This window comes from Globicephala melas, chromosome 6 (genome assembly GCF_963455315.2).
Source record: "Globicephala melas chromosome 6, mGloMel1.2, whole genome shotgun sequence".
Taxonomy (NCBI): Eukaryota; Metazoa; Chordata; class Mammalia; order Artiodactyla; family Delphinidae; genus Globicephala; species Globicephala melas.
The window spans coordinates 58,614,152-58,626,913 of NC_083319.1; the positions used below are offsets into that span (position 1 = coordinate 58,614,152).

The following is a 12,762-nucleotide window of genomic DNA, read 5'->3' on the forward strand; positions in this document are numbered from 1 at the left end:
GTGTGGACCACTTTTAAAGGCCATGCAGTGGCAGGGTCAGTGGGTCTGCTTACTCCAGCCTAGGAGCTGGAGGATTGGCAAAAGGAAAGAGTCTTAAATACTTACTCTGGGAGTTGGAGGTCATTTTTAGCAGTGTGTTAGTGAACTTATTGGAAGAAGAAGGCCCAGCTGCACAGTAAATAAGCTAACTCTAACTTATGTCATGACATATAATCTCTTCTCCCTTTTGATTATTCTTATCTCCTTACTGTATTCTTCCTCTTAAAAATCTCTCATGACTTCAGAAATGGTACACATGTGCTGCCCTTTACTTCTTCTTAGTAAGAGCAATCATTGGAGATCAACCAAGGCACTCAGTCCCAATGGCTCTAAACTTAGCTTCAATTTAACTTAGCACCTAAGTAGCAACAATCATAAATGACTGAACCTAAGCCTATTACTTCCAAATTCTCTATGTCATTGTCATCTTTTCTCTCATCCTTAAACATAGCTCCTCAGTACAGTAGTGAAATTCATGTAAAAATATAGAGAAAATTTCAAACCAAATATGCCTAAAACCACAAGATTTCAGGCAGTAGACCAATTATCATGATACAGAGCAATGGGAGTATTAACAAAGAAACTACAAAAATGTCATAATCATTGAAACATAAAAGCCAACATTTTATTCAAAAGCATCCCTCAGGTTACATGAATCCTACATGGATTGCTTAAGTTATGGCCTGTGTTTTTATTTCAAAGATATGATTGTTCACAGATTCTAGAAACAATGTATTATGCAGAAACATATCCTAAAACCAGGAATTTTACTATTAAAATAAAATTTCACGAGAATTCCTGAATTCTCCATGGAAGCTATAACTAAATGCCCTTATAATTGGGGTTATTAGGAGCTCACATCTGTGAGATAAACTCAGTAATTCTTCATAGTTATATAAATACAAGGGATTTTTGTAATACTATATAAAACAAAGCAAATTAATCTGTTCAATAATGACTTTAGAATGGTTTTTTTACTATAGGTTGGCAGCAAAGAAAACTAGAGCTTTTCTCTTAGAAGGATTATACATCTGGATTCTCCTATCTCCCACCCAGGATCAGTAGGGAGGTCTCAAGAAAATAAATGTGCAGACATCTAAATTATAAGCATTTCCTCAATACCCAAGTCTCCATTGATTAAGAAAGATCTGAAATTGTGAATGCAAAATTGTGTATTGCAAAATAATTCTGTATATAAGATCTACAATTCTAAATAATGTTCTGTATGGTGACTAAAAAGTGATGAGCTAATCTTAGTGCCATTAAAATAGGCAATATCATTCCTTGTTCTAGGATTCGCATCCCTTGGCGATAAACCCTCTACTTTTTTGTCCTCATTATAGGACCTCCCCATCTTATGGGCAACAGGAGTTTGATGCTTCATGTAAGACATTTCAGGCTTATTAAGACACAGTTATAAATATGGGTGAAGGAAATGTATTTTCTTCATTTTGGGGTTCAATTTCAGGGGTTTACCCTCGGTTGTCTACATTCCAATAGAGGCTGATTCCATAGCTAGACAGTCAGCATGTCCCCACTGAACATGCACCGTATCTCCTATGCAGGGTACTGAATAAACTTGATACAATGGTATTTTAAAATAAAAGGCCCAGAAGATTTTGCCTTGAAGGAGTTTTGCCATCTGTAATCCCGCTGCTTGAGGCAATTCCAGGTGGCGGTATATAAGCGAGGCAAATCTTATGACATTTAGACAAATTTGGCCGTGAGCACAGCACCCAGGAGGGTCCTCAACCTCACAGCTGTTCCTTGCTTTATGCCTTTACATCGAGGTGTGTTCCTAAAAAGTTGTGCAAGAAGTGATTCAGGAGGAATAAATCAAATCATAGCTTAAATGTTCCACAGGAGATTTCTACATAAAGGGACTGAAGAAGATTCCTTCTGTAATTATCTCTTAATTTATTGGTTTTACAATGTCAGGTCTTCCAACATGCTCTTTTCCTAATGTGGCCAACCAAAGTGAGACTAAATAGCATTAAGAAGCTTTTTTCTTCAGAAAGGAGCAACCTGGTATTAGTCTTTTTGCTTTTCTTCATTCTCTTTTCTGTTTCCGATCTTTGGTGCAATTTGTCCTCTTTAGAATCCCCACAGCAAGGGGTGAGGAGGAGAAAATGACAAAAAAAAAAACGCCTTTAAGTCATCAACCCAGTTCAAGACGGCAGCTCTTCTAACAAGGTTTGCTGCTGGGGCGAGGGGGTGAAGCTGTCACGTGATTTCCCTCCCTAGATGCTCTGCCTTCCAGACCCTCGTGGGACTTGCTCCTTCATGTATTTCAAGTCTCAGCTCAAATATCCTGCCCCTAAGAGATCTCCCATCACTCTTTCTAAAACAGTCCTTAGGGACTGCCCCATCCTTAATGCCCACACACCTTTATTTTGATAATTTATCACTTCCTGGCATTTTATTATTATAAAACTCATTTATTCACTAGTTAATTATGTTAGTCAGAAAATAAATTTCAGGAGGTCAGTCTTTTTGTTTTGTTGATTGTTCTATCAAAGTACTGGAAATAGTGCCCGATACATGGTAGGTGCTCAAGTAATATTTGCTGAATGAGTGATTGAATAATCTGGGTAAAGCATGGTTATTCAGTTATTTTTACCCTCTGAACTATGTATCAAAAATCACTAAAGTTGACCATTGTACATTTTTCCCTCTGACCAAAACCACCTGTACCATTTGGAAAATTACCCTTATTGTTGCCGGGAACGTATTCAAGATACACATATGCACAGATACAGTTACCTGCCCCAGTGGTGGACACCAGCTTGGGTTTGCTGCGAGCTCCATCTCCTTTGGTGGTGTAGGCTGTGACAGTCAGGGAGTAGGAAGTTTCAGGCTGTAGCCCAGAAATAATCATGTCCTGAAATGACACAAGAGAGTAACATTGATTCAGAACGTACACTGCAAACGCCCTGGGGGAGCAATCAAGGCAGCCACCTTCCTTCTGCGCATGCGTAAACATTCCCTGCAGCCATGCCAAGCACCGGAAGTTTCATGCCTAGAGCTCACGCTATGGATGACCTGTCTTCATGCCGACACTGAAGTGGGGTCTTCAGCCATCCTAAGAGGCAGCTCTAAGGGGCAGTAGTCAAAACCGCAAAACCTGGAGTCAGACCTCCTGAATTCTTGAATTGAAACACGGCTTTCCTTATTTACTAGTTTGGTGATTCAGGGCAAGTGAGTTTAACCCGTCGGTGCCTCAGTTTCCCATGTGAAAGTTGGAATGTTAGGACCACCTAGGGCTACTAAAAGATGAAATGAGCTATACTGGGTAAACACTTAAAACAACGTGTGGCTTGTAGTGAGCAAGCCATACTCTAGCTGCTGTGATATGCCAGCTGCTCTCCATGTGCCTGCACTGTAGCCTGGCCCTCAGACTGCTGACGGGGCTGATGCCCAACAGTATGTATCATCACCATGTAAATATTTTACCAAATGGCTGACCTGTTGGCCCTCGATAGCCAGAGAGCCAGAGAAGTTTCTTAGGACTCAAATAGTATATTATTGGTTAGTTCTACAGGCTATGGACTAAAATCATTATAAACTAAGGAGAATTTTCTAATGATTTGGAGGCCCGGCCATAAAACCACATTAACAGGACTTGTTGTACTACATCGCGAATAGGTGTTCAGTTAATTCCGACAATGTAGAAAATGTTGAATATCACAAACTATTTATCAAAACTCTTAGTTTTCTCTTAGTAAGGACCCAAAGCTGTGGTGGCTATAAGAGAAGATAATCACAGAACTGTTCTTCTACATTGGAAGTTACACGACTCTTTAGATAGAGCGCTGGCTATCAATTTGTTCTGATATTTTCCTTGCTGCTACATACACGCGCAGCAAAAAAAAAAAAAAAACTTTCAGATTTTTAGCACAGCTATGTTTTCAAATTGAATACAGATAAATTTAAGAAAATATAGAACGTCATTGTCTTTAGCATCTAAAGACAACGCAAGTGAGAGTTTAGTGAATGGATTAGATTGTGTGAAAAACAGTAGGATTTTTCTGTGCAAGGCTGTAATGGGCACCATAGAACTCACTGGTTGACTCTGATCCCAGGAATGACAGCTTTCGACAATATGCTTTTCTCGAACGTGTAGGAATATCACCAGTGTGGAAATTCAACAATATCAGATACTATCCTGAAGAGCCACTGGAAATACTACGCTGTCAGATGAATAGACTAAATCTGGGAGAGAGATTTTATTTTCAGGAATGGTTTCACTAACATTACAGAGAATATAAAAACCAAGTGAACCACTGGAGAGCGACATTTAAAATGATGGTACACTGGCGATTCCCAAAATTATGATGGGTGAATGCCAACATTATTGTTTCCAAGGTCCCCCTGATATCACAGAATTACTGATGAAAGCAGGCCAGGCTAGGAGGAAAAAGAAGCGAGGCCTGGTTCTATCACCAAATCGTGCGGCAAGCAATTTATGTACCCTGAGCCTTCTATAAATTTCTCATTCATAAAATTGGGGTTAACCACACACGTCCTTCCTCTCATACAGGTTGTGATAGGATAATGTAAGTAGTGCCACTCAAAAGGTTCGCGCCCTCTGTCATGGTCTAATCTCAGCTGGACACACCTCTCTCTGCCTGGATCACATCACCTCTTGGTTTACATTTTCTTTAAGCTGTGGGCGTACTTGTTTACTCAGTGGTTTCCACACCCTCTGTCTGGGGTAGTGTGACTGATATCAGGGCCACAGCTCCTCACTCTGTTTTTGTTCTCCTAGCCCATCTGCCCCTTCTTGACTTCTTCCTGGCCCTGCTTGTGAAAAGCTGGCATTCCCAGATGTTCTGTCACAGTCACTCATCTGCTGCATTTCTCTCTAGTCCTAAAAAAAAAGAACTGGATCCATCTCTAAAACTTAAAGAATTTTTTCTGCCTATATCCTAAATTCATCTCTAGCCCTGACTTTCCCCCAGGGCTCCAAGGGCATGTATTGAGTTGGCCAAAATGTCTGTTCAGGTTTTTCCGTTAAGATTTTACAGAAAAACCCGAGTGAACTTTTTGGCCAGCCCAATACATTGTAAATATTTGCTGGACGTTTTCCCTTGACTATCAAGTGTTACCTCCACTTCAACTTAACTGAAGCTTAAACGTCATTCCCGGAAGCAGACTCCCCTTCTTACTTCCATATTTTAATAAATGGTGGAGCATCTTCAAAACTTATGAGTCATCTTTGGTCCCTATTTCTTCTTCAAACTCTTAGCTAGTTAGTATGTTTTTGTCCATTCTTCCTTTAAGACATTGATCATAACTGTCCCTTTTTCATTTCTGATGCTCAACTTTTTAAAAATTTTTTATTACTTCACGACTTAGGAAAAGAACTCGGTTTCCCTGTCTACTGTATTTTTTTTCCCCTCTAATCTATCCATTAAATTATTGATTTTTAAGCTTCAGGTAATGACCCACTTAGTAGGTCATGAAATCAATTTAGCCATTCAAGACCAGTGCTTTTTAAACAAATGAAATATACTTGAATATTAAATTTTGCATATATTTAAAGGTAAGGTATTGTTTTGTAAAACCTTTATTTTAAACATATGCATGAATTGGTCACGGCATATAATGCGTTTCTTACTATGGGTCATTGTCAAAGAAGTTTATAAAACACTGCTACACTGTCAATTTCATGAGGAGTGATAGCTTGACCATCATATTTACCAAGGATCCCTACAAGAGCCCTGTGTTTTGGCAAAAAAAAATTTACTAAACAAATGAATACCTCCCACCAGCCATTATCTTTTTGCTCCTTTTAATAATTTTTTATACCTCTCCAGGACTGAAGAGTTAAAGACCAGCTCTTTAGCTTGACACTTTAGGTTTTTCTAACATTATATTAAAATTTAATCTCTTAGTAGTATTTAGTTAACTTACTAACTTGAATCCTTCAGTCCTGTCAAATTGCCAAGCTCACTGTCACCTATTATCACACTCTTGACTGACTGCTTCTGCTGTGCTGACCTTTAAAAGTACATTCCTACCTCCAACTCACCAACATACCCAGACAGACACTTTTACTTCTTCAATCCCTACTCATCAGTTAAGTTCTCAAATAAGTTTCAGGACTTCTACCAGCCTGGTCCACTGTCTCTGAACTCACAGCTCTTACTGATATTGCCATTCAAATATTAATTAATGATACATTGCTTGAGGTCATCGCTTTTGTTGTATTTTATGGAACTTTTCTTGAACTTTATAACCTTCCTAGGCACCTGGACTGTAAGCACTTAGAAGGCAGGTGTCACGTCTTGTGTCCTCCACAGTACCTTACACATAGTAAACTCTCAATAAAAAACACAGTCCATTCACTAGAATATTAAAAAAGAAAATTCTTCACTAAGTAAGATACTTTCTGCCTCTAGGCATGACTCATGCAATTTCACTCAAATTTGTATGGGTACAACAGAGAATTGCCATTTCTAGATAGAGTTAATTAGTGCCATATCTAGGTCATGTTATGCACTGAATATGTAACTCTGGAGCAGGATTTATGAGCAGCCCAGAACAAACTTATTTAACATCTCTCGTCTGTGATACCTCCACTTAAAGCATGCCTCCTCTAACTGTGTCACAAGGCAGAGTTAGTAGCAGCCACCAAAACAACACAAACTAATGATATTTCTTATGCAATCAATAGCATCACAGCAATTTCACAAAACAAAAACCAAAATGAAAAGTATACCACATAGTGGAAGTACTTTAAAAAATAATTTGTTAGTTCATGCATCCAAGCAAATTGTGATGACACAGTACAAATAAATGAAAGATGGGTATAAGAAACAACAACCATTTATAATCTGTTTTGAAAAAGCAGCCAAAAATTACTCACATGTTCAGTAGTATCATCAAATTCCCACTGATTGAGATTAAGAAGGTTGGGGAGGAGGGAAACAAAATAAAAAGAAATGAAGAGACATTTGTAGCCTGATAAAGGCAATGGTGCCCTCCTTAGATTAAAAAAAATAGAAGAAATAAGCAAATGAAGAGGTGTATACAATATAATTCCAAAGAGTATATGTGTGTTATGCTATCACCTTCATTCCTAATTGAGAAGTTAAAAGTAAATATGTTCTATGTTGTTATCATTAAAACTGGCTAATTTTTTTTAATGCACGGTTCATTGGAATGAATCAATAAGGCATAGCAAAAAGCTGATGCACACTACATTGTGACATTTATTCTGATTTCTATCTAGGTTACACAATTCAAGTCACTATTTAGGTTAACATCTTTCATTAATATTGAAAATGTACAGTCTCAGTGAAGTCCTGTAAGATGTAAAAAAAAATTCAATGAATAAAGAGAACATGAAATGAGCAAAAACCAAACAAACCAAAAACCAAAACACCACCACAAAGAAAGTCAGCAAAATAATAAAGAAAAGCCAAGGTAGAAGAGGAGAAAAAAAAAGATTGAGTTGATATTTAAGCCATTTTGTATCATATAATTTCACTAACTACGATATTCCCAATGACAACAGCAACAGAACTACAGTTCTATAATGTAAGATTATCTATGAACTGAAGAAGGACATCAAAGCATGACGGTCGTATCATTTTATTTCTCATAATTGCAGATGTACCAAATAAAACGTAAGCAGTTAGGGCCTTATTAATTTTATACTATAAGAACTTGCTATTTTATGGGCAGTGCAAAATAAATATTTACAAAAAAGCAAGTCAGTGGTCCTTTTCCAGAGTCTTAAGGGACACTATGAATTTCCAACTAAATTTATAGAAATGGCCTTTAAACCAAAACCATACAACTGGATTTGAGGAAGATAAATTAGTCACTAAGCCAGACCCCTTTAGTTAGAATGTTTCGAAACTGAAGCAAACATAAGTACCTTTGTGAGTTGATTATATTAAGACTTTGGAGTAAAGACATTGGGGTAAAAAAACAGAGCCCTTTACAGCCCTGTTATCTTCACAGAGAAAAGAAGGCAAAATCTGGCAATCTGGCACAGCAGTTTTCAACTCTGTTCATAATCTTCCCCACTTTCATACAAAGGAAGGAATTTTCAATTGAAATAGCTTCAAATTTTCGCTTCAAATTTTCACTAATCCCATCCATTTCCATGCCCGGCTACCAATTTGCTGGATAAGCAAAGCACTCCCCTATTCCTAATACATCATCGCTATTGGAACAACCGTAGGTTAGCTAGTTCATGGGTTATGTATAATCTCCAGTAGGGCGGTTCTTAACTGAAATCTTCCTCTCCCTTTCAGAAAAATATGTATAGGTAGATTTATTATGGTGCTGTCTTTGAATCACTTCTAATTTATTTTTAAAAACTGAAAAAAAAATGTCTGTTTTAAACAACATATTACAAAACCAAATCGTGACTACGTGGTTGTAAATCACTGCCTTAGGGTTGGCAGAATTTCTCACATTCTCAACTACTCTTAATAGATTTCTTAATTTGGCTCAGCATAGGGGATCTCATCAATACCCTGAGAAACTCTAATTTTTATCACTGTCATTATCTTCATTTTCTGGGAAATGAAACAATTATTTTCATTAGATATGTAATTTGGCAAAGAAATACTAAATAAAATACTATCTGGATACCTTTCCCTGAATAAGAAGGTCTATTCTTCAGTGGCAGAAATCATACATTTAGAAATTAGATCAGCTTAGTTCCAAATACTTTTAGCATAGCAGAAAGTAGATTTATCAGCAAAATTGCTGTTTGAAATTCTTCCCTTTGATTTAATTAAGTCAACCAATTTTTTTGAAGTCAGAAAGGCAAACTCAGATATAGCTGTAGAGCCGTACATCTGTATTTTAAGAAAACAGTTACATGTTTTTAATCAGATGTGTCATTTCAATTCACTTCCTCACTTGAAGTCAACTCTGATTGAGAAGGTAAATATGGATCATGTGTTTTGAAAGCTAAAATTTTGTGAACTTATCTACAAAACAGACTACAGACATAGAGAACACACTTGTAGTTGCCAAGGGGGAGGCGCAGTGGGGGAAGGATAGAGTGGGAGTTTGGGATTAGCAGATGCAAACCATTATACAGAGAATGGATAAACAACAAGGTCCTACTGTATAGCACAGAGAACTATATTCAATATCCTGTCATAAACCATAATTGAAAAGAATATAAAAAGTGGATGTATATATATGTATTACTGAATGACTTCACTGTACAGTAGAAATTAACACAACACTGTAAATCAACTATAATTCAGTTTTTTAAAAAAGCTAGAATTTTGTATAGGAATTTTAACATGCCAAAAAAATTAAAATGGGGTCCATTTTAAGGTACAGACTAAAATAAACGTATCCTATAAAAATATACATATGCAATTTCAGAGGCTTACCTGTGCATCAGCCAGCATGACATCCTTCAGCATGGGCTGGCCTTTGGGTTCACCATTTTCCATCCTCACATAATGCACCTGGTATCCTCTTATCTGGCCATGCTGTTTATTGGGCACAGGTGAGCGCCATGAGACTTTAACAGATGTTGAGTTGACAGCCTCTACCTCGACTTTGCGAGGAGGACCACTAGGAACTGGAACAACATCATTGGATAAAAGAAAATTATAGGCACTTGTCCCACCCAGTCAGAGCATTTTCTTTACTTAGGTTCAAAAAGAAAAAAAGAAAAAAAGAAAAAAAAAAAAAAAGGCAGACCCACTATGTTTCCTTTGTGGAATACAAACATTTTCAACCAAGGAAAATGCTCAACCAATCTGCTCTACCTTTTAAGAAAAGATCAAAAAACATGACCGATGCCAAAAAAAAAAAAAAAAAAAAAAAAAAATGGAAGAAAAAAAGAGTATCAGAGAAATAGAAAAACATGTAAAAAATGTACAAAAGCCAAGGAAGATGCTTTGAGGTTCAAAGCATTAAAGCACAAAGAAGTATAGCATTGAAATAATAACAAAAACTGGTTGTTGATTGTTGTATGTGTGTGTGCGTGTGTGTGTTTTCAAGGTTTCTTTTTAGCCGAATAAAAAAGATTCTTGATTATATGGATTTTCTTCTTTTTTTTTTTCTCATATCAAAGGTATTCCATACAACAGATGCCAAAAATTGAATGTCGAGCATCAGTGTCTCTGAAATGTGCAAGACAAAAAGGCAACAAGAAGATAAGAAGGCACTTTTGAAAAGTTAACTTCAAAATGTAAAAGAAGTGACTACAAAACCCAAGAAATATGCAGAAGACTTTAGATGGAGGTACAGAGAAGGGCCTGGATTGCAAGGTCATAGGAGCAAACTGTTCTTTTAAAAGGAAGCAAATTACAGTGTTGAGATTTAAAAAGTTAAAAAAAAAAAAAAATGCCCAGGCTGTAGCAAAGATAGGTCTCCGGCAAAAAACACTGAAGTTACAGCGTTGCTGGGTAAAAAAGATGAGCAGAGAAAAATGCATTACTGTTAGCCTATCAAAAGACAGCAGACCAAGACTGTGGCAGAAGGGTGCAAACTGACGTAGCAGAGGCAACGTACCATCTTCATCGGTTCGAATCAACACGGACAAGCTCTCAGGGCCAGGGCCGACATCTGTGTGGGCTGTCACAGTGATCCGGTACTCAGTCCATTTTTCCAGCTGTTCCAAAAGGTATTTGGTAGTGTCCGAAGGAATTCCCAAAATCTCATGAGGTTTGTCATCTTCTCCATCCACTGCGGTATACTTGATGGAGTATTCAGTAATAATGCCATTCTGTTTTTCCACTGGTGGAGGTTGCCAACTTACCAAAATACTAGTGGAACTTGGGCTGGTGCAACTAATGTCTTGAGGAGGAGCTGACGGCTCTTATTTTGGTAGTGAGTTAAAGGAGGGTTTGAGTGAAAGGACAGGAGTGGTTGGAAAAAAAAAAATGATAAAACAAAAGAAAAGGCAAAAATAAATAAATGAACAATAGGGCAACAAAACAAAAATAAGGCTTTGAAACTTAAAGTAAATTTTTAAAGATAAATTTATGTACCTTGGCTTAGTAATATGAATAAACCAAAAAATGAATAAATGACCAAAAATAATTGTTAAATAATGGGTGGGGGGAATATGTGAAAATGAAACCTTAAGATAACAGAGCCTAAAATAAAATTACCTACCTGCAATTTAAATTCTTCTTCTAAAACAATCCCTCAGTATTCCCCAGCCCTATTATACAGACTATCGAGCTTCAAAAAAAGCTGCAAACAGTACAAGATTTATTACATGAGAGTCTGATGATGTTTAAGAGATGCCATTTCAAGCTTTCACTACTGCATTCTAAAATGAGGGCAATTCCTACATAGTATTCATTTGTGAAAAGGTTCTTAAGAGTGAAAAGTGGCAATAACTGTTGGATGCCCTTCCACCAATTCCAATTTTTTAAAAAGGGAGATAAATAAAAGCCCAACAAACACAGAAGGGTTCCCTCTGACTATGTGAAAAACGGAGTCTTCTGACCAGTTTTAACGACAAGTGTTAACCTAACATTGATCATAGCCCATATACAGTGAGCATGCAGAACAATAAAGGATGAAAATGAATAGTCCAGGATTTACCTACCCGAGGGTAATGTCAGGCTGGTTGATTCTGACTGTAACTTGTACTTACCCTATGTCAGCTTCCAGCTTTTTTAAAATTATAACTCTTCTTGAGACACCATTGCTAGTGAAGAATTAGATCCCACCAGCAAATTTTGGTAAAATCAATAAAAATCATCTATCCCTTACAAAATGTCAATAACACAGCCATTAAAAAGAACTGTTTAAAAAAAATCCTGAGAACCATCTGGAAAAGATATGACTTATCTTTCATTTTGTACACAGCTCCTTTCATTTTGTACATAATTATTCATATAAAGTAGGATTTACATAAGAGTTAAAAGATAAACTTTCTTCCTGCCCATTCTAAAATAAACTAGTCACCTTCTGAGCAATTATTTTCCATCAAATAAATCAAACATATCATTATTTGAAAAAAAAAGCAATAAAGAGCAATGTGACTGTTATCCTAAATTATTTTTAAAGTTAATAATATATATTCCTAAAGAAGAACAAAGAATTGGGATGATATATGTTTGCATATATATATTTTTTTGATATAAGGCAATATATATGGTAGAATGAGTAAATCATTTCTAATTTTTTGTATTTGAACATGTAGTTTGGGTATTTCTTTACACTTTGTGAGCCTTAATATTATGTAGTGTCAAGTGTATCTGATTATTTAGACGATCATCAGTCTTTCTTTCTTTTTTTTTTTTTTGTGGTACGCGGGCCTCTCACTGTTATGGCCTCTCCCGTTGCGGAGCACAGGCTCGGGATACGCAGGCTCAGCGGCCATGGCTCACGGGCCTAGCCGCTCCGCGGCATGCGGGATCTTCCCGGACCGGGGCACAAACCCATGTCCCCTGCATCGGCAGGTGGACTCTCAACCACTGCGCCACCAGGGAAGCCCCATCAGTCTTTCTTAATTTACATGTCTTGTGTTCTTCATTACAGGCAATCAAAATGAAAAGATCCTTGTACAGACAAAAAGGGTATAAGGTTTGCAAAATCACAAGAACATCATTTTTATTGATTCTGACCAAAGTTTCTTATATTTCAAATTATGAAACTATTTTATATGCATTATCATTCATAATAAATTGAGTTGTTCATGTAACAGCAAAGACATTTGTAACGCTTTTTAAAAAACTGATTTGGTTGTCACTACATTCCTACCTTCAGACC

At 36.9% G+C, this 12,762-nt stretch overlaps 1 protein-coding gene across 16 annotated transcripts in view; it reads right to left on the bottom strand.

Annotated features, from left to right (window-relative positions):
* The window catches only part of PTPRD (protein tyrosine phosphatase receptor type D), a 2,143,764-nt gene that overhangs the window by 165,318 nt on the left and 1,965,684 nt on the right, over positions 1–12,762 (bottom strand). For 6 of the 16 annotated variants that reach the window (XM_060300920.1, XM_060300919.1, XM_060300918.1 and 3 more), the window contains 4 exons: positions 10,546–10,851; positions 9,414–9,607; positions 6,911–6,937; positions 2,803–2,920 (listed from right to left, as the gene is read on the bottom strand). The exons of 3 other annotated variants lie outside the window; for them this stretch is intronic. In XM_060300920.1, coding sequence (XP_060156903.1) covers positions 2,803–2,920; positions 6,911–6,937; positions 9,414–9,607; positions 10,546–10,851 — 645 coding nt within the window. The remainder of the gene's footprint in view (positions 1–2,802; positions 2,921–6,910; positions 6,938–9,413; positions 9,608–10,545; positions 10,852–12,762) is intronic. 7 more of the 16 variants (XM_030877163.2, XM_060300928.1, XM_060300927.1 and 4 more) reach the window with 3 other exon arrangements.